The following is a 21,636-nucleotide window of genomic DNA, read 5'->3' on the forward strand; positions in this document are numbered from 1 at the left end:
GTTCAGTGTATGTCTCAGTTGTTGAATCTTGTTATGTTCATACAAATATTTACACATGTTAAATTTGCTGAAAATAAACGCAGTTGACAGTGAGAGGATGTTTCTTGTTTTGCTGAGTTTACATTGAGTCAGCCTTCATATATACAGTGTAAGTCCTGTTTGTTTGTGAATGATGTATCTGTTACCAAAGTTGAATGTATTACATGTCAACGGGCCACACTCTAGTAAATGTTTCATTATAGACGTATAGAGTTTCAGTCAAGTAAGCTACACAGAACAAATAACAGTTTGGAAAAATGTGATACCCTGCCTACAGGAACTGTCATGACTGGCAGAACATATTGGTAAATGTCATTGAAATACAATGGGCTAATGTTATTGATTCAGTTTATAATACAATGGATTGTCTCAGGGTAATAAAGGTGAAATATATTACATTGCCATTATTGATTGAGAAGGCCAGAGATCATCCCTTCATGCAAAAAAAGCCAGATAATAAAAAATGAGTTGGATAATAAGAGATTGAATACTTAGAGACTGGACGATACTGAGAGAAATGGTGAATGTGTGTACCATATTGATTTTTTTTTCAGTTTGAAGACAAGATTTAAACATTAAATCATGAATATACATGATTTAGGTAAGGCGCCCACATGTAGTGTTTATGTAAGTAAGTGTTGCTTGCTTCAACTTGGTTTTTAGTACACACTTGTTATATTTCCTCGCATAAAAAGCATGTTATTTTCTCTCACTCACGCTGTGAGTACAATCTGTTGATTTCTCAGTCCTGCTATAGCCTGAGGAAAAGTGAAGCTTCTCTTCCCTGGCTGACTAAAGTAATCTGGTATAGGCCCCTATGGAATATCAGTCAATATCAGTGTTAAAGGGGGCAGAAACTGACAGAATGAATATCTATCCACTTGTACTGTTTTGTGCATTTTTAATAAACCCTGTTTCCACAACATAATGGGATTTTAATTCTCAAGGACAGAATCAAAACGCTTATTTATTAGTCAGAGCATTATGGTGATAATGTGATTTATTCTATTCTCAAGTACAGAATCTTTGTATTAAAAATAAAAAGTGATTTATCAGTCAGATCAATTTGGAGTTTTCTCTCTGTTTCTTCAATTAAAGCTTCAGGAGACAAACACATGAGAATGTAGTCAATTAGTAGACTAGTCTTCCAGTCAACAAGTAGTAATGAGATGATTTTAAGTGAAGAATGGGTCTTGTTCATATCTCTCTGTGTTATTAAATACCTTTATGGGTCTTCTGAAGTGCCTGTTGATATCATGCCTGGAATTTCACATTGTGGAATGATTATTACGATGGTATTCTACGTTCCACTTATTTTTTGGTCTATGTGTGTAGGCTATGAGGGGACGAGGCATTATTTTTGTCAGTAAAACTAAAGGATTCCAGGTAGGCTAGCTGAGAACAAGTTCTCATTTGCAACTGTGATCTGGCCAAGATAAAGCAAAGAAGTTCGACACATACAACAACACAGAGCTACACATGGAATAAGCAAACATACAGTCAATAAAAGTCTATATACAGTATGTGCAAATGAGGTAGGATAAGGGAGGTAAGGCAATAAAAAGGCCATAGTGGCGAAGTAATTACAATATAGCTATTAAACACTGGAATGGTAGATGTGCAGAAGATGAATGTGCAAGTAGAGATACTGGGGTGCAAAGGAGCAAGATGCATAAATAAATACAGGATGGGGATGAGGTAGTTGGATGGGCTATTTACAGATGGGCTATGTACAGGTGCAGTGCTCTGACAGCTGCTCTGACAGCTGGTGCTTAAAGCTAGTGAGGGAGATATGAGTCTCCAGCTTCAGTGATTTTTGTAGTTCGTTCCATTCATTGGTAGCAGAGAACTGGAAGAAAAGGCGTCCAAAAGAAGAATTGGCTTTGGGGACGACCAGTGAGATATACCTGCTGGAGCGCATGCTACTGGTGGGTGCTGCTATGGTGACCAGTGAGCTGAGATAAGTATGAAGCGAGGGCCAGCCAACGAGAGCGTACAGGTCTCAGTGGTGGGTAGTATATGGGGCTTTGGTGACAAAATGGATGGCACTGTGATAGACTGCATCCAATTTGTGCAGTGTTGGAGGCTATTTTGTAAAAGACATCGCCGAAATCGAGGATCGGTAGGATGGTCAGTTTTAAGAGGGTATGTTTGGCAGCATGAGTGAAGGTAGATTTAATTTTGAATTGGAGATGCTTAATATCTGGAAGGAGAGTTTACAGTCTAACCAGACACCTAGGTATTCGTAGTTGTCCACACACTCTAAGTCAGAACCGTCCAGTATACAGGAAATACACTCTGCAACCCTGATAAATTGTTCATACCTCAAGTATGAACTTTTCCTTTTTGGAAACTTTTAATAATTTAATGTAAGGTAAATGTCAAAGAATTTGAAAATATTTGGTTTTATTGAATATAAATAATTTAATATCAACAATACAATGCAGCACATCCTCAATAACGATAAATACACATGTACATTTAATTCACCCTTCATTTCAGATCCAGTGACATTGCAAATAGCATTTTGGTCAACTGTAAACTGAACAGACATGTTACAATCATGTTAAAGCATATGAGATTTGATTCCATATTGACCAAAACCTTTATAGACATAGACTGGATGACTTCATCTTGGTTATAAGGAACATTATGATAGACTTCTGCATCACTTTCTGTTGTTTTGAATGTAGCTCTCTAATATCTTCATCAACAATCCAGTCTCCTATGGGATATTAAGAGAATGCCATTAAATAATGCAGTAGACTTGTATTTTCTACTGCACAGGTTAAATCTCTTGTGAGACCGGTTAAGATAATGTCATTAAACATTGCAATTATGAATCAGGATAGTCTCATCATAAATTGTACAGATAAATCTATGGTCATATACAGGTTGGTGTTGTTGATAGCTCACCTGGTTTTTAGAGCGGTTCTCTGTGTCATCTCTGAGTTGGGCTTGCAACGCGACCCTCAGCACATCTTGGAAGAGATTTCCCATCCCGTTCTGCTCCGGACTCAAGGCGACCTCGAACGCATCCACAGACTGTCCATCGGGAGACTGGAGCAGAGGGCTATCCATGACACTCTTCTTGCCCATAAAATGACCTTGGAGGTAAGAGAAAGTTATATTTTGGTCATTTGATTCTCAAGTGAAATGAAATATTTCCTAACATGTTGAAAGTCTATTTTGAAAGAGTAAATATAGCTTTATTTGATAAGGACTTAATCCATTGTTGTAATTAGGAATAAAAATATATATAATTGACAGATTTTACTTTTACAATTGTATGCTGTGTTGTAGATGAGATTGAGAATAGCCTTCGCATGCCTTACCTGTCGCCCAAAGATTCCCTCTTTGATTAACTTTAATTTTCGCAACTTTATTTCCAAGTTCGGTTAAATCAAAACTCACTGAAGTGGTTACAGAAATGTAAGAAAAAACACAAGGTAGGTAAAAAAACCAAGTTGGCAAACGTTCAAAAAAAATCCGGACATCTCTACGGAAGAAATGGGCTATAGAACTCTCCTCCTGGACGCAAAATTTCCAAATGGCAATAGAAGCGCAGTTATTCGTGACAGACTTTCAAACTCAATCCGATGCTGCATTTATACCATGCTGATCTGGGTGGGCTCTCTTGCGTGACACCGACACGAAGTCAGGGGATTTTATGCAGAGCAATTCACAAGCATGGTTGTTGACCAAATCCAAACTGTCAGTCATTTTCACAGTTTATATCGGTCACAACGTAATGATTCGTGCGTAATCTTTAACTCTATACTCTATAAATGATATTTGCTGCGTAAATTACGGGCGATTAGCTCGAACAATAGGTGGCTTTAACATAGCCTATCAGTGTCAACAGCTATGTGGAAACATGTCGATATCAACATGTCAATGATTTCATAATGAATTAGTCCATAGTAAACTCAATTAAGGATACTGCTGGGGGAATATTCCAATATTCTTAGTTTAGAAGACTAATCTATAGATGAATAGGCCTATTTTGGAGAACTGCAATGCAACTATTGAAGTGGTTAATCATATTACAGACGGTTTTATCAATCAGTTAATACAGGACTAGTAAAGGCACTACTTTTTAAAGATTTTTTTCTTTCTTAAAAAAACAACAACATTTTATTCATATTTTTGTATTATTCAGATGTTTCTGGGGGTGATGCAGCAGCTCTACTAATATGTATTATCAACAGAGAAGTCAGTATTAGCCCCTTGAGATAAATGTATATCTTAGGAGAAATGATTGGACGTGTAAATTAGGTCCATTATCAGCTCTGCCCACAACAGATCCCTTCAGCTTTCCTTACACCATGGATGCATGGCAGGAAATTCAGGCCAACACATTGGATGCATCACAAATGGAACCCTATACATCGGTGCACTACTTTTGACCAGAGCACTATGGGCTATGTAGGGAATAGGGTGCCATTTGGGATGCAACCATTATTTCCTGCCAAGACACCCCCAAGGCCTTAGTTCCACATGAGTAGCCTGACATTTGGCTGTCAGTTGTGGCACACAGGCAGTCGTGGTCACTGGACCAGGGTCTCAGTCCCGCGGACCTCAGCCTCCGGTCTTAGGACAGGAGGGCTTGGACCCCAAATGGCACCCTATTCCCTATGTAGTGCACCACCTTTTGACCAGGGCCCGTAGTGCACTGATCAAAAGTAGTGCACTATGGAACCGGGTGCCCTTTGAGATGCAGAAGAGGACTTGCTGATTCTCACCCTAGAATTAAATCTGTTGAGACAGTGTCCTTTTTGACACTTCAGGGTGCTAACTGGGAAGTTAAGTAAGACAACTAGGCCTACTACTTGGTATTGTCCCCTGTCTAACCTTTGACATCCAAGACTCCAGTGACGCTGTTCCTTCATTTAGCTTGGGTGCCGTGGGTTTGTGTGACAGAAATGAGGATATTATGAATGGACTATCAAGACAACCAAGTGCATTGATGAAGGAGTTTGATGCAAGAGAGACAAAGTATGTTCAGACATTTGGGGCGGATTCTCAGGGCAAAGATTAAGCCTAGTTCTGGAATAAAAGCATGGTCAATGTAAAATCTCCATGAAATCAAATCAAATTGTATAGTAACTTTGTGTAAACTTAACCGTGAAAATGTTTACTTACGAGCCATTTTCAATAACACAAAAGGAATAAAATTACAAGTTGCTTCATTGTCCAGGACTAAACTTAATCTGTGACCGGGAAACTGTCTCTTAATAAATTAAATGACTTGACAAGGACAATACTTGAAAGGTTGATTGAGGTCTATGGTCGAGCTGGACTCGACTCGCATGGAAGCCATGAATTTGAAGGGCTCAAGGATGAGAGGTTATTTCATCTTAAAGTGCCTGAAGGATGTGTGAAGTACCTACAGACTGAGTCAATGCAGGTAATTCCCTAGAGACCTGGAAAGTGTTGGTGTCCCACAAACATACCTGATTAACCCTTTGATGGGGATTAGACTATGTTGGAGGGATTTCCAGTATTCTATATAAAGACCTATAGGATTCACCATTAGATAAATTAGAAATGGTATAAGCAAACCACATCTAGACTGCATGTCCTTTTAAGATTGTCTGAATGTGAAGTAAAACAAATTGCGGTAACTGCTGTGCTTTAAAATCCCAGTCTACCACCATCAAACCTTCTATCACTCTACATTAGCAACATCCCCCAGAAATGCAAGATGATTTTAAGACTGTGACCGCCCAAGGTTAATTAGAATTTTAACTCATACCATCAGGGAAACTGTAAAGGGTCCATCAAATGAAGACTGTGAGCAAAATCTGCCTTAATATCTGTTAATAAATAATGAATAAAATATGGTTGTATTTATTGTATTATTGTGTAACAATTTTAACGGTGTGGGAGGAATACTGTTTGACCGCGTCTCAAGAATATTTGGATGCTGTACAGTGTTTATTGAATAAGGCCCTTTGTCAGGTTGCGTCCCAAAGCTTTAAAACACTTAATTTGAAGAGGCAAATATTTATCCTTCATAACATCTTCATAGTAACTTTGTTTATTCTTAGTTCTTCCTCCCCACCATGAGAGCATACACAGTGTCTTCAGACCGTATTCACACCCTTTGACCATACTTTGTTGTGTTACAGCCTGAATGATTCAAAATGGACACAATTGAGATTTTGCATCACTGGCCTACACACCATACCCCATAATGTCAAAGTGGAATTATGTTTTTAGACATTCTTACAAATTCATAAAACATTTCATTCTGAAATATCTTGAGTCAATAATAATTGAATCCTTTTGTTATGTACGGCAAGCCTAAATAAATTCAGCAGTAAAATGTTGCTTAACAAGTCACATAATAAGTTGCATGGACTCACTCTGTGCGTAATAATAGTGTTTAACATGTTTTTTTTAATGACTACCTCATATCTGTACCTCATATATAATTATCTGTAAGGCCCCTCAGTCGAGCAGTGAATTTCAAACACAGATTCAACCACAAAGACAAGGGAGGTTTTCCAATGCCTTGCAAAGAAAGGCACCTATTGGTAGATGGGTAAAAATAACAAAAGCAGACATTGAAAATACCTTTGAGCATGGTCAAGTTATTAATTGCACTTTGGATGGTGTATCAATACACCCAGTCACTACAAAGATACAGGCGTACTTCCTAACTCAGTTGCTGGAGAGGGAGGAAACCACTCAGCGATTTCACCATAAGGCCAATGGTGACTTTAAAACAGTTACAAAGTTTAATGGCTGTGAAAGGAGAAAACTGAGGACGAATCAACAACATTGTAGTTACTCCACAATACTAACCTAAATGACAGAGTGAAAATAATGCAGTCTCCACAGAATTAAATAAAATAGCCCAAAACATTCATCCTAAAGTAAAACAGCAAATAACAGCATATGTGGCAAATCATTTAATTGTATGTCCTGAATACAAAGTGTTATGTTTTAAGGGCAAATCCAACACAACACATCACTGAGCACCACTCTTCATATTTTCAAGCATGCTGGTGGCTGCATCATGTTATGGGTATGCTTGTTATCGGCAAGGACTGGGGAGTTTGTTTAGCATAAAAATAAATAGAATGGAGCTAAGCACAGGCAAAATCCTAGAGGAAAACCTGGTTCACTCTGCTTTCCAACAGATACCAGGAGACAAATTCACCTTTCAGCGGGACAATAACGTAAAACACAAGGCCATTGAATTAAAGTTTCTTACCAAGATGCCATTGAAGGTTCCTGAGTTTTTACTTAAATCGTCTTGAAAACTATGGCAAGACTTGAATATTTCTGTCTAGCTATGATCAACAACAACTAGACAGAGCTTGAATAATAAAAAAATAAAAAAAGTGCAAATATTGTACAATCCAAGTGTGCAAAGCTCTTAGAGACTTTCCCAGAAAGACTAACAGCTGTAATCGCTGCCAAAGGTGACTAACATATATGGACTCAGGGGTGTGAACAAATATGTAAATGAAAAATTTCCAATTTGTATTTTCAATAAATATGCAAACATTTTTAAAACATGTTTTCTCTTTGTCATTATGGGCTATTGTGTGTTCAGGTTGTAACACAACAAAATGTGGAAGAAGTCAATGGGTATGAAAACTTTCGTAAGGCACTGTATGTCAAAAGGGCAAACATCGGTTCAGAATATTGTAAATATATATATATATATATATATATATATCTATATATTTATACAGTACCAGTCAAAAGTTTGGACACACCTACTCATTCAAGGGTTTTTCTTATTTTGAACTATTTTCTACATTTTAGAATAATAGTGAAGACATCAAAACTATGAAATGACACCCTATTTGGTAAAATACCAAGTCCATATTATGGAAAGAACAGCTCAAATAAGCAAAGAGAAATGACCGTCCATCATTACTTTAAGACATGAAAGTCAGCCAATCCAGAACATTTCAACAACACTTTCTTCAAGTGCAGTCACAAAAACCATCAAGCACTATGATGAAACTGGCTCTCATGAGGACCGCCACAGGAAAGGAAGACCAAGAGTTACCCCTGCTGCAGATGATAAGTTCATTAGAGTTACCAGACTCAGAAATTGCAGCCCAAATAAATGCTTTAGTTCAAGTAACAGACACATCTCAACATCAACTCTTTAGAGATGACTGCGTGAATCAGGCCTTCATGGTCAAATTGCTGCAAAGAAACCATTACTAAAGGACACTAATAATAAGAAGAGACTTTCTTGGGCCAAGAAACACCAGCAGAGGACATTAGACCGGTGGAAAACTGGCCTTTGGTCTGATGAGTTCAAATCTGAGATTTTTGGTTCTAACCGCCGTGTCTTTGTGAGAAGCAGAGTAGGTGACTGGATGATCTCTGCATGTTTGGTTCCCACTGTGAAGCATGGAAGAGGTGTGATGGTGGTTTGCTGGTGACACGGTCAGTGATTTATTTAGAATTCAAGGCACACTTAACTAGCATGGCTACCACAGCATTCTGCAGTGATACGCCATCCCATCTGGTTTACGCTTAGTGGGACTATCATTTGTTTTTCAACAGGACAATGACCCAACACACCTCCGGGCTGTGTAAGGGCTATTTGACCAAGAAGGAGAGTGATGGAGTGCTGCCTCCACAATTTACAACCTCAAACCAAGAAAATAAAATCTCTTGAATGAGTAGGTGTGTCCAAACTTTTGACTGCACATTTATAGTGAACCAAAATATAAACACAACATGAAACAATTTCAAAGTTCCAGATCATATAAAGAAATCAGTCAATTGAAATAAATTCATTAGAGCCCTAATCTATGGATTTCACAACTGGGAATACAAAGCTGCATCTGTTGGTCACAGATACCTTAAAAAAAAGGTAGGGGCGTGGATCAGAAAACCAATATCTGGTATGATCACCGTTTGCCTCATGCAGCGTGACACATCTCCTTCGCAAAGAGCTGATCAGAAAGTTGATTGTGGCCCGTGGAATGTTGTCCCACTCAGATTCAATGGCTGTGCAAAGTTGCTGGATATTGGCTTGAATTAGAACACACTGTCGTACATGTCCATCCAGATCATCCTAAACATGCTCAACGGGTGACCTGTCTGGTGAGTACGCAAGCCACAGAAAAACTAGGACATTTTCAGCTTCCAGGAATTGTGTACATGGGGCCATGAATGATCATGCTGAAACATGAGGTCACGGTGGCGGATTAATTGCACAATAGGCCTCAGGATCTCGTCACAGTATCTCTGTGCATTCAAATTGGCATCTATAAAATGCAATTGTTTTTGTCTGTAGCTTGTCTGCCCATAACCACCATGGGGCACTCTGTTCACGTTGACATCAGTTAACGCCATACACTTGGCATGTGGTTGTGAGGCCGGTTGGATGTACTGCAAGATTCTCTTAAACAACGTTGGAGGCGACTTATGGTAGAGATATTAACATTCAATTATCTGGCAACAGCTCTGGTGTACATTCCTGCAGTCAGCATGCCAATTGCACACTCCCTGACTGTAAGTCGCTCTGGATAAGAGAGTCTGCTAAATGACTCAAATGTAAATGTCATATTTAGCCTGCATGTAAAATAATGTCACTTTGAAAATGCACAAATGTGTTAGTGAAGTTATGCTTGATTATAAGAAAAAAACACTAGATGCATAAGTTACCAGATTGCAGGATAGAGGGTAACAGATGTCATATTTAATGTCACAAACATATCACTTGTCATTCAATATATCAAGCAAAGCAAAACCTAATTAAATGTGAAAACAAAATACACAATTAACCATCTAAAATGTTGGATTCATGTTCTGAAAAAAATAAAAGAAATACAGCTCTTTATTCCACTTAACTTATATCTAATTTCCCTCTCAAAAATAATGAATGCTTGTTTTTATATAATGTAAACACTATCCACATTTCTAGACACAATTCAAAACACATGGTAGAGAAAAAGCAACTTAATTTGACATAATCAACATAATTCTGTCTTGAAAGGCATGGTGGGGTGGGGATTTCCAATTCTTCCTCCGTGGTAGATAGTTAGGTAGTCTCTTCCTCACTCCCGATGGACCAGGACGAACAGACCCAGCAGGAAGAGAACAGCGTACTGGGAAGGGGAAGAACAACTAAATATTAGTATCCCTGTTCCGAGGATCTGAAACCAGCTGCTTTCCGTCTGCCAGTTGCTCTCCCACTGTTTAGTGTCTGGCTGCTGGTCAGGCTCTCTAACCTTTAGAGTACGTGCAGAATGCCCCTAATAAGGCTGAATTTAGTAAACAATTCATAAAACCTTAAGTGATTTTCCTTTTAGTGATGACGATGTAAAATATCTTACCTTGAATTTGGGATAGTCGTTCATCAGAATGGTAACGATTCCGATGTATGGCACAAACCTGGAGACAAAATTGACATTCAACATCAGATGACATGTTCATGACAATGTCATGTCGCTGTTATGATGTACAATTCAAGTAAATTATTACATAACATTACATCTTCAATAGTTAAATACAGTGGTGGAAAAAGTACTCAATTGTGGTACTTGAGTAAAAGTAAAGATACCTTAGTCACCCAGTAAAATACTACTTGAGTAAAAGTCTAAAAGTATTTGGTTTTAAATATATTTAAGTATCAAAAGTAAATGGAATTGCTAAAACGTACTAAAGAATCAAAAGTCAAAGCATAAATCCTTTCAAATTCCTTATATTAAGCAAATCAGACGACAACATTTTCGATATACGGAGAGCCAGGGGCACACGCCAACACTCAGACATAATTTACAAATGAAGCATTTGTGATCAGTGGCAGTAGTGATGACCTGGGATGTTCTCTTGATAAGTGTGTGAATTAAAAAATGTTTGGGTGTCAGGGAAAATGTATGGAGTAAAAAGTACATTATTTTCTTTAGGAATGTCCCAGGCCCTGCCAGGCACTCTCATTTGATGACTTCTGTAATCGAAAAAGCCTTGGTTTCATGCATGTTAACATCAGAAGCCTCCTCCCTAAGTTTGTTTTACTCACTGCTTTAGCACACTCCGCCAACCCTGATGTCCTTGCCGTGTCTGAATCCTGGCTTAGGAAGGCCACCAAAAATTCTGAGATGTCCATATCCAACTACAACATTTACCGTCAAGATAGAACTGCCAAAGGGGGAGGAGTTGCAATATACTGCAGAGATAGCTTACATAGTTCTGTCATACTTTTCAGGTCTATGCCCAAACAGTTCAAGCTTCTAATTTGAAAAATTCATCTCTCCAGAAATAAGTCTCTTACCGGTGCCGCCTGTTATAGACCCCCCTCAGCTCCCAGCTGTGCCCAGGACACCATATGTGAATTGATTGCCCCTCATCTATCTTCAGAGTTCGTTCTGTTAGGTGACCTAAACTGGGATATGCTCAACACCCCGGCAGTCCCACAAGCTAAGCTTGATTCCCTCAATCTCACACAAATCATCAAGGAACCCACCAGGTACAACCCTAAATCTGTAAACATGGGCACCCTCATAGATATTATCCTGACCAACTTGCCCTCCAAATACACCTCTGCTGTTTTCAATCAGGATCTCAGCAATCACTGCCTGCATCCTCTATGGGTCCGCAGTCAAACGACCACCCCTCAGCACTGTCAAACGCTCCCTAAAACACTTCTGCGAGCAGGCCATTCTAATTGACTTGGCCCGGGTATCCTGGAAGGATATTGACCTCATCCCGTCAGTCGAGAATGTCTTGTCGTTCTTAAAAAGTAATTTCCTCACCATCTTAAATAAGCATGCCCCTTTCAAAAAAATGTAGAACTAAGAACAGATATAGCCCTTGGTTCACTCCAGACCTGACTGCCCTTGACCAGCACAAAAACATCCTGTGGCGGACTGCAGTAGCATTGAATAGTCCCCGCGATATGCAACTGTTCAGGGAAGTCAGGAACCAATACACGGAGTCAGTCAGGAAAGCAAAGCTAGCTTTTTCAAAACAGAAATTTGCATCCTGTAGCTCAAACTCCAAAAAGATTTGGGACACTAAAGTCCATGGAGAACAAGAGCACCTCCTCCCAGCTGCCCACTGCTCTGAGTCTAGGTAACACGGTCACCACCGATAAATCCATGATAATCGAAAATTTCAATAAGAACCTCTCTTCGGCTGGCCATGCTTTCCTCCTGGCCCCCCCCCCCCCCCCCCCCGCAGCTACTTGCCCAAGCCTCCCCAGCTTCTCCTTCACTCAAATCCAGATTGCAGATGTTCTGAAAGAGCTGAAAAACCTGGACAAATCAGCTGGGGTAGACAATCTGGACCCTCTATTTCTAAAATGAACTGCCGCCATTGTTGCAACCCCTATTACTAGTCTGTTCAACCTCTTTCGTATCGTCCGAGATCCCTAAAGATTGGAAAGCTGCCGCGGTCATCCTCCTCTTCAAAGGGGGTGACACTCTAGACCCAAACTGTTATAGACCTATATCCATCCTGCCCTGCCTCTCTAAAGTCTTCGAAAGCCAAGTCAATAAACAGATCATTGATCATTTCGAATCCCACCGTACCTTCTCCGCTGTGCAATCCGGTTTCCGAGCTGGTCACAGGTGCACCTCAGCCACGCTCAAGGTACTAAACGATATCATAACTGCCATCGATAAAAGACAGTATTGTGCAGCCGTCTTCATCGACCTGGCCAAGGCTTTCGAACTCTGTCAATCACCGTATTCTTATCGGCAGACTCAATAGCCTTGGTTTCTCAAATGACTACCTCGCCTGGTTCACCAACTACTTCGCAGACAGAGTTCAGTGTGTCAAATCTGAGGGCCTGTTATCCGGACCTCTGGCAGTCTCTATGGGGGTACCACAGGGTTCAATTCTCGGGCCGACTCTTTTCTCGGTATATATCAATGATGTCGCTCTTGCTGCGGGCGATTCCCTGATCCACCTCTACGCAGACGACACCATTCTGTATACATCTGGCCCTTCTTTGGACACTGTGTTAACTAACCTCCAAACGAGCTTCAATGCCATACAACACTCCTTCCGTGGCTTCCAAATGCTCTTAAACGCTAGTAACACCAAATGCATGCTTTTCAACCGTACGCTGCCCGCACCCGCCCGCCCGACTAGCATCACTACCCTGGACGGTTAGACCTAGAATGTGTGGACAACTACAAATACCTAAGCGTCTGGCTAGACTAAACTCTCCTTCCAGACTCATATTAAACATCTCCAATACAAAATCGAATCTAGAATCGGCTTTCTATTTCGCAACAAAGCTTCCGTCACTCACGCCGCCAAACTTACCCTAGTAAAACGGACTATCCTACCGATCCTCGACTTCAGCGATATCATCTACAAAATAGCTTCCAATATTCTACTCAGCAAATTGGATGTAATCTATCACAGTGCCATCAGTTTTGTTACCAAAGCGCCTTATACCACCCACCACTGCGACCTGTATGCTCTAGTCGGCTGGCCCTCGCTACATATTCGTCGCCAGACCAACTGGCTCCAGGTCATCTACAAGTCTATGCTAGGTAAAGCACTGCCTTATCTCAGCTCACTGGTCACAATAACAACATCCACCCATAGCACTCGCTTCAGCAGGTATATCTCACTGGTCATCCCCAAAGCCAACACCTCCTTTGGCCGCCTTTCCTTCCAGTTCTCTGCTGCCAGGTTTCTATTACAAACGGACATTGTCCATTTAAGACACAGTTGCCCCTTTTAGAGCTGTTGCATATTGATTCAGAGTCTTTTCGGTCAGCCGGATCATTTGGCTCCTTTCACCTAAAAGAGCTTCTCATTTGGCTCCCAAGTGGCTCCTCTTCAGTAGTGCTTAGAAATTTACATAAAACCATGAAAAATGGTCAACCCTTAATTTAAAGCCTAAAATGTTACCTACCATTATGTCAGTTCGTGAAATTTGAATTCAAATACATTTTTACCTGACCAAATTATTAGATGGCTTGCAAAAAATAAAAGGACAAAAAAATGTAAAGCACTGAAAAAAATTGGGTAGTGCAGAATGAGTGTCTCTTCTCACAGTATGGTTCCTGCACTGAGGAATTACCATCTTCAGAGAATATTTTTTATAATTTATCTGCAGACAGTTGATGTCTGGAGATCAAAAAGCAGCAGTATGCACATCAGGGAGTCCAATAAACTGGGGGGAAAAAATTGCCCTAAAGCAGTTTGTTCGCAAACTACACATCACTACTTTGCGCAGAAGTGCCTAAACCATGCTCTGTTGTAACCAGAGCATTTCTAAAATGATGCCACTCGCATAATTGAAGGAGTAGAGAAATAAACGTGATAGCAATGGAAAACTGGGATCCTCCTCTTAAATAAAAAATTAATAAAAAAGGCCAAACCCACTTTCAAAATACATTTGCCAAAACTGCTCTCACACCTTGAATGCACCTCGAGTGTAGGGATGTGACAAATGGAAAACATTTTCTTAACTTTTAAACTGCCATTTTCATCTGAACATCCGAGTGTCAGCTACAGCATGTCAGTTCAGTTCACACAGCGTAACAGAGAAAATAATATATTTGATAATACATTTATTTGGGAAAATATTACTTCATATTAGGATATGTGATCTCCAGATCAGCCCCCCCCCCACCTTTCCCCGAGATTTTTATGGAGAACTTTAAACCATGCTTGAGCCCTTCCACTTTACAGGCTAGATGAGCGCAGACTCAAGTTCAATTTAATTTTGCACTAAATAATATCTCAAGTGAAATGGTATCATATAGATCCAGTGAAGTGAAGGATGAGACTGAAGTCATACAGCAGACTAAGCCTAGTATCACTCTGGTGGAATGAGATAAATGCTCACCCTCTGGCTCGTCCCACCACGTCTTTCTTCTCTAGCCAGTGCTGTCCCGGCTTGTATAGCCCTCTGTCATCTACAGAGTTGTTGTCACCTTTGGTCAGGAACTTGATTTCGCCATTTTCCCTGGAGATAAACATTTAGATTTAGTTTGGATGTCATACATTGATTTCCTGGCCCCAGAGCAGCTTATGAAGTTGCTCTGACAATGACATTTATTCAGTTACCCAACATATATTAAAAAAACATATATGAGGTAAGAAATATTACAGAATATTTAGAGCCTAGTTTGAGTGTTATGCAGCAATACAAACTTTTTGGGGGAAGTAGGCCTTCTAAAACTTGTAACAAACAAAGAACTATCCCGAGAGAGAACTAGCGCATTTCAATAACTACAGAAACATCATAGACCAACTTTTCATGAATCTTTAGTACTCTGTGTACTATGGGGATCTCTCTGCCCTCTATCCTGAAGACCACAATCTCTCCGACTCTGATGGGGTCCTCGACCCGGTTTGTCAGGAACAGAAGGTCTCCTCGATGGAAAGCAGGCTCCATACTTCCACTGAAACCAAGGACATGTTACAGTCAAGGATAGACAGGTTACTGAAAATTAGCAGATGCGCTTCAGACAAACAGCAGGTATGTTGGTGCTACACTTTAGTCTTGTGAAAGTGGCAAATTTCCCCTTACTATGTAAAGCGCTTTGAGTGTATTGAAAAGCACCCCATCTACATAAATCCAACACCAATGCTTTACCTGAGGACGACAACAATAGGGCTCTCGCTGCCTGTCAATACCATCAGTCCTTTCCAGATCATCAGGGCTGAGGACACTATCATACCAAAATTCAACACCTGGTAGTAGAGCTGAAAACAAATAAGACAGGTTGTCAGGTTGAGACGAGGATAAGCTAGTGTTCGCTTATAACAACGTCATAATAACTATATCTACCAACAGCTGGTCCTGGGGACTAACAAGGTGTGCAGGCTTTTGTCCCAACCCAGTACTAATACATATGTTTCAGTTAATAAAGGGTTTGGTGATCAGCAGAATCTAGTAGACACTAGTAACTTAGGCTGGAATAAAAGTCTGCACACTTTGTAGGTCCTCAGCACCAGGTTTGAAGAATACTGAAGTAACACCATATTTATGCAGAGAGGAAATTGTACTGGCTAAAGCTACATTGATTTTGCAAGGTTGTTAGCGATTTATTTTGACAACCCAGTTTATCATGCATGTTTAATAGGCGATGTAACGTATATAACTAGCAGGGCAATGTTCTTTATACATGATTAAGACCACACGGAAAGCTGGGTAGCTAGTTAGCGTAGACGACTTGACATTTTAGGCAACGTGCTATTAACCAGCCGGCTAATGTTGCTAGCATAACTAGATAGCTAGCTAACTAGCCTTGGAAGAATCAGTCACATTCACACAACATCAAAAACAATATTATCGTACATACCTGGCGCTTATTCATCCGCCGCACATCATCAAGGAAATCTAAAGACAACATCGTCCCAGTATTGAGTTTATAAAATTACCTAAATTAAATAAAAACCATTGATCGATACATAAAAATCGAACATATGGGTGAACGTCCGAGAAACTTGCATCCAAATCTTCCGGGTACACTCAGCCGGAAGTTCCGCCCACATTCAAAATATTTTGTCGAGGTGTCGCTTCGCGATACGGGGGCTGGCAGACAGAAGGTTTGGATATGCAAATGTTAAGAGCTTTCGTTCACTTACGTAGTGAACACCCGATTCAAATGAAATCAGTCGATCTTATCGACAACTATCATTAGAAATCAAGCGATATGAATCAGACAGTGGGGCGCCGACTGCAATGAATGTATGAAAACTCTAAAACCATAAAAAAACTATGATGTCTGAAATATAACAAAACAAGAGAGAACTTTCTACAGGCTGGCACACGTTATTATAATATTCACCAGAGAGACAATCACTAGGAAGATTGCTATGTATTGGCCAATGAGAGGCTTTGAAGCCACCAGCCTGCCATATTGTAAGAGACAATTAAATCCACCAGCACAGAGATAAAATTCTTCACCTGTGACCTAAAGAGAGAATACCCTTATCCAGTGACCTACAGAGAGAATACCCTTATCCAGTGAACTACTGACAGGTCCCATCATCTCTCTCTCTGACTGAGCAGGGTTTCTGTCACAGGACAGAGGGAGTGAGGCAGGGTAGTAGAGGAAGGCCAAGGGTAGGAGGAACAGCCAGAAACATTGCACCACTTATAGCTATACTGAAGAAAAATATAAACACAACATGTGACAATTTCAACGATTTTACTGAGTTACAGTTGATATAAGGAAATCAGTCAATTGAAATCAATTCATTAGGACTTAATCTATTGATTTCACATGACTGGGCATAGACCCACCCACTGAGGAGCCAGGCCCAGCCAATCAGAATGAGTTTTTCCCCATACTAGGGCTTCATTACAGACAGAAAAACTCCTCAGTTTCATCAGCTGTCTGCGTGGCTGGTCTCAGACGATCCCACTGGTGAAGAAGCCAGATGTGGAGGTCCTGGGCTGGCATGATTACACGTTGTCTGTGGTTGTGAGGACGGTTGGATGTACTGCCAAATTCTCAAAAATGATGTTGGAGGCAGCTTATGGTAGAGAAATTAACATTAAATTCTCTGGCAAAAGCTCTGGTGGACATTCCTGCAGTCAGCATGCCAATTGCACGCTCCCTCAAAATTGAGACATCTGTGGCATTGTATTGTGTGACAAAACTGCACATTTTAGAGTGGCCTTTTATTGTCCCCAGCACAAGGTGCATCTGTGTAATGATCATGCTGTTTAATCAGCTTCTTGATATGACACACCTGTCAGGTGGATGGATTATCTTGACAGAGGATAAATACTCACTAAAAAGGATGTAAACAAATTTGTTCACAACATTTTGGGGATCTTGTTGGGTTTACATGTATTTATATCTTTGTTCAGTATAATTGCCATCAGCACTTCTGATTTGAGCAGTTCATTGACATTGACACACAACTCTAAGGAAATGAGAGACGTGGACACAGAATATTGCGGGTCCCCAGTGCTTAATAGCTACAGGAATTTCTTATAATTTCTTTATCTTCGTTTTATTTTAACCCAGCAACAGGATTCTCATGTGTGGAATGTGCATAACACATTATTTTTCTTCATCGACACACAAGTCTGCCTTGTGTGTGTGAGAGTGTGCATCTGCGTGCATTGAGTTTGCATGTGTGTGTGTGTGTGTGTGTGTGTGTGTGTACCTGACACCTGCAGTTGACACACAGGTCTGACTCGTAGGGTCCACATGGTGTTCCATCCATCACTCTCTTTGCGGGGAATCTCTCCCCACAGGGGAACCGAACAGGGCACACGGCTTCTCTACAGAGGGAACACACAGGGGGTTAATGATGGGAGAACAGAACAGGGCACACAGCTTCTCTACAGAGGGAACACACAGGGGGTTAATGATGGGAGAACAGAACAGGGCACACAGCTTCTCTACAGAGGGAACACACAGGGGGTTAATGATGGGGAACAGAACAGGGCACACAGCTTCTCTACAGAGGGAACACACAGGGGGTTAATGATGGGGGAACAGAACAGGGCACACAGCTTCTCTACAGAGGGAACACACAGGGGGTTAATGATGGGGGAACAGAACAGGGCACACATCTTCTCTACAGAGGGAACACACAGGGGGATAATAGCCTAGCGCAGTGATCACCAGCCAGTCATTCGTGATCGTTTTGTTGATCTCCAAGGGATTCCTAGTCGATCACCAAACATTTCTGTAAAAAGCCCTACGATAAAGCCTTGCATTCCAACGTCTTTTATTTGTTTCGGACTGTCTGCGGTAGGTGCACTTGATTCGGCAGCCCTAGCTCTGGGAAGGCAAAGTGTTCCCATTTTGAACCATTCCATGTGTCTGAAGGTAGAAGGTAACTGAAGGTAAAAAAAAGCCTTTAACACACCGGAAAGTTGATAATGTAAGATTTCAACACTTTTCAAACGTACATCTCTAAACGTACTAAAGTACATCTCCATCTAGTTGTCGCATCGTGGATAACTGTAGCATTTTAGCGAAGCCTAACCCTTTTCCTAACCTTAACCTAATTCGCTTAACCTGCTGCGTTAATTCTAATAACCTGATGCGTTAATTCTCCTAACCTGCTGCATTAGTTCTCCTAACCTGCTGCGTTATTTCTCCTAACCTGCTGCATTAATTTTCCTAACCTGCTGCGTTAATTCTAATAAACTGCTGCGTTAGTTCTCCTAACCTTCCGGGTTAGTTCTCCTAACCGGCTGCGTTAGTTCTGCTAACCTGCTGTGTTAATTCTCCTAACCTGCTGTGTTAGTTCTCCTAACCTGCTGTGTTAGTTCTCCTAACCTGCTGTGTTAATTCTCCTAACCTGCTGCATTAGTTCTCCTAACCTGCTGCGTTAATTATCCTAACCTGCTGTGTTAATTCTCCTAACCTGCTGCGTTAGTTCTCCTAACCTGCTGCGTTAGTTCTCCTAACCTGCTGTGTTAGTTCTCCTAACCTGCTGTGTTAGTTCTCCTAACCTGCTGCGTTAGTTCTCCTAACCTGTTGCGTTAATTCTCCTAACCTGCTGCGTTAGTTCTCCTAACCTGCTGCGTTAGTTCTCCTAACCTGCTGCGTTAGTTCTCCTAACCGGCTGCGTTAGTTCTCCTAACCTCCTATGTCAAGACACTACTGTCTGTATCTGTACTCCATCTAGCCACAAATGTAGAAGCTGTCATTTTCGAGAAACCATCAATATCACAACAGCAGGACACAATCAAACCTGGTTATATCTAAATGCCATTGGTCAGATTTTTGCAACACATTCACCAATCACGTTAGGTAGCCTAGCAGTTAGAGAAGCAACCCAGCAACTGAAGGGTTGCCAGTTAGAATTCCTGGTCTGACGGGACAAAATCTGGTGGGAAGTGAGCCGGCAACCGGAGGGTTGCTGGTATTGAATTTTAGATGCCATTGCCTTCTGTTGTGCCCTTGAGCAAGGCACATAACCCTCCACAACAACTGTTTTACGGGCTCCTAGTGTGGCAGCCCTCTGGTCCAATCTGTATATGTACCGGTATGTGTGTCTTTTGGGGGGGTTGGGATAAAATTGTACTCAAGGTCAGTTGGACCTTGAATACAATTGACGAATAAAGTAATCTTAAACATCTTCATCTTTTGTTTTGTATTCCCATTGTGATTGGTCTCTGAAAACTAGGAGGACGTTTTTGAAATAGATCAAATCCTCCTTCAATTTGCCATCTGTAAGCCATGATGAAGACTGGTAAGGCCCTGATGTGGCAAAAAGCCTTGGTTTTACCAATAATGAAGCGTTTTATCAACTTCCACTGCCCTCCAAGAGAGTTGCTGATATACTTTTCATGTTCAGGTTGCTCCTCAATCCATGCACCTTGTTTGGAGAGCGAGGTAGTGGCAGTGTTACCTTGCTAGGAACCATAGAAAGTCAGGGAGCCTGTTCGTCTTGTGTGTGTGAGTATAAAAAAAAAACGTTTTAAAACTCTAGCCTAATCATGATTTTGAAAATGAGTCTGACCTCCTTGTTGTCCGTCCAGGACCAGGAAAGTGTTATTAGGCTGTATGGGTCATGTCATGTTTCAGATGTAAGGCTACAGGCGCTGCTTCTGTGCTCTAATATCGATTCTGTCTGTTGTTCAAGCATCAGCATCAAGCATCCATCCTCATCATCTTGACAAGAGCCTGTACAGGTGGCTTGTGTTGTGTCAATTCCCAGAATGAACTATTGGGTTTGTTCTTCTTTATTTGCAGTGAACTGTGTGGCTGTGGGAGTTACTCACGTTTCAGGTGGCTTATTGTACATCACAATCCATTGTATCACTAAACAAACCCAGGCACATTAGGCTAATTGATACTGTCACTGAGCAAATAGTTTTTGTCATGTGTTCAGTCAAATTTCCGAGGGGAAGTACATTTGAATGAAAAGATGAGTCATACAATTGTCAGAACTGCCTGATTTCTTTTCATGTTGACAATTATTATGATTCATGGATATTTTAAGCCCCTGTCAATGTTTGACCAACACTGCAACTGTGTAGCCTATCATTAATGTAGGTTACATGACAACAAGCACAGATCTACTGTCTTGTACAACATAATGAAAACCCTCATACAATTCCATATATAGGTTTGTGAGTCATGGTTGCGCCCCAGCAATCACGTCACACTAAAAAGCTAGTATCCAGTGGGTCTGGTTAAGGATTCCTTTAGAAGGTGAAACTGACCCTATTAGTTGGTTGTTTAAGCATTGATGGTTTTAGCTTTGACATATTTTGTTTCTCCAATATGTTTGACTCGCCCAGGGAGAGAGCGCCAGGCAGAGAGTGAGTCGTGGCTCAAGATCTTCACAGAACACTCACTTGTTCCCACTGTGGATGAGAATAGTAGAGGGCCGTGCTGATAAGGGAAGGTGTTCTTTTGAAATGCCCACACTGTGGTGGTGCCAGTGTGAGCTTGTGAGTGGGTATGACGAAACGCACACACATACACACAAACACACACACGCGCACACACACACACACACACCACCAGTTCTGCCTTCATAATGGCAGATAAACATCTTTAGAATACAGCATACCAAGTTCTGTTCTCCTCAGAGAGTGAGAGAAGCTCAGCCGAAGCTCAGTAGACCAGCCTCAATCTTTCTGATTCAATATGTCTCACCAGCTCTTAGAAATAGATGTTTGCCACAGGAGGTTGGTGGTACCTTAAT

At 40.9% G+C, this 21,636-nt stretch overlaps 1 protein-coding gene across 1 annotated transcript; it reads right to left on the minus strand.

The window, feature by feature from the left end:
• Positions 1–9,705: 9,705 nt before the first annotated feature.
• Positions 9,706–16,487, minus strand: LOC115113789 (signal peptidase complex catalytic subunit SEC11A-like). Its single transcript, XM_029641780.2, has 6 exons — positions 16,305–16,487; positions 15,596–15,705; positions 15,252–15,401; positions 14,843–14,962; positions 10,365–10,422; positions 9,706–10,136 (listed from the first exon to the last, which is right to left on the minus strand). Exons 1-6 carry the CDS (start codon positions 16,353–16,355, stop codon positions 10,086–10,088), a joined length of 540 nt encoding a protein of 179 aa, XP_029497640.1. The 5' UTR covers positions 16,356–16,487; the 3' UTR covers positions 9,706–10,085.
• Between the last annotated feature and the right edge of the window lie 5,149 nt (positions 16,488–21,636).

The sequence above is a fragment of the Oncorhynchus nerka genome, unplaced genomic scaffold (genome assembly GCF_034236695.1).
Source record: "Oncorhynchus nerka isolate Pitt River unplaced genomic scaffold, Oner_Uvic_2.0 unplaced_scaffold_1500, whole genome shotgun sequence".
In the NCBI taxonomy this organism is placed as follows: Eukaryota; Metazoa; Chordata; class Actinopteri; order Salmoniformes; family Salmonidae; genus Oncorhynchus; species Oncorhynchus nerka.

What these genes read in the sequence shown, in the direction of transcription:
- LOC115113789 (XM_029641780.2), bottom strand. Translation starts at nt 16,355, where the DNA reads ATGTTGTCTTTAGATTTCCTTGATGATGTGCGGCGGATGAATAAGCGC. An exon ending in GTACTAAAGATTCATGAAAA is followed by an intron (nt 14,963 to 15,251) that starts GTTGGTCTATGA and finishes GTTTATCTCCAG; the next exon opens with GGAAAATGGCGAAATCAAGT. An exon ending in GTGGTGGGACGAGCCAGAGG is followed by an intron (nt 10,423 to 14,842) that starts GTGAGCATTTAT and finishes TTTTGTCTCCAG; the next exon opens with GTTTGTGCCATACATCGGAA.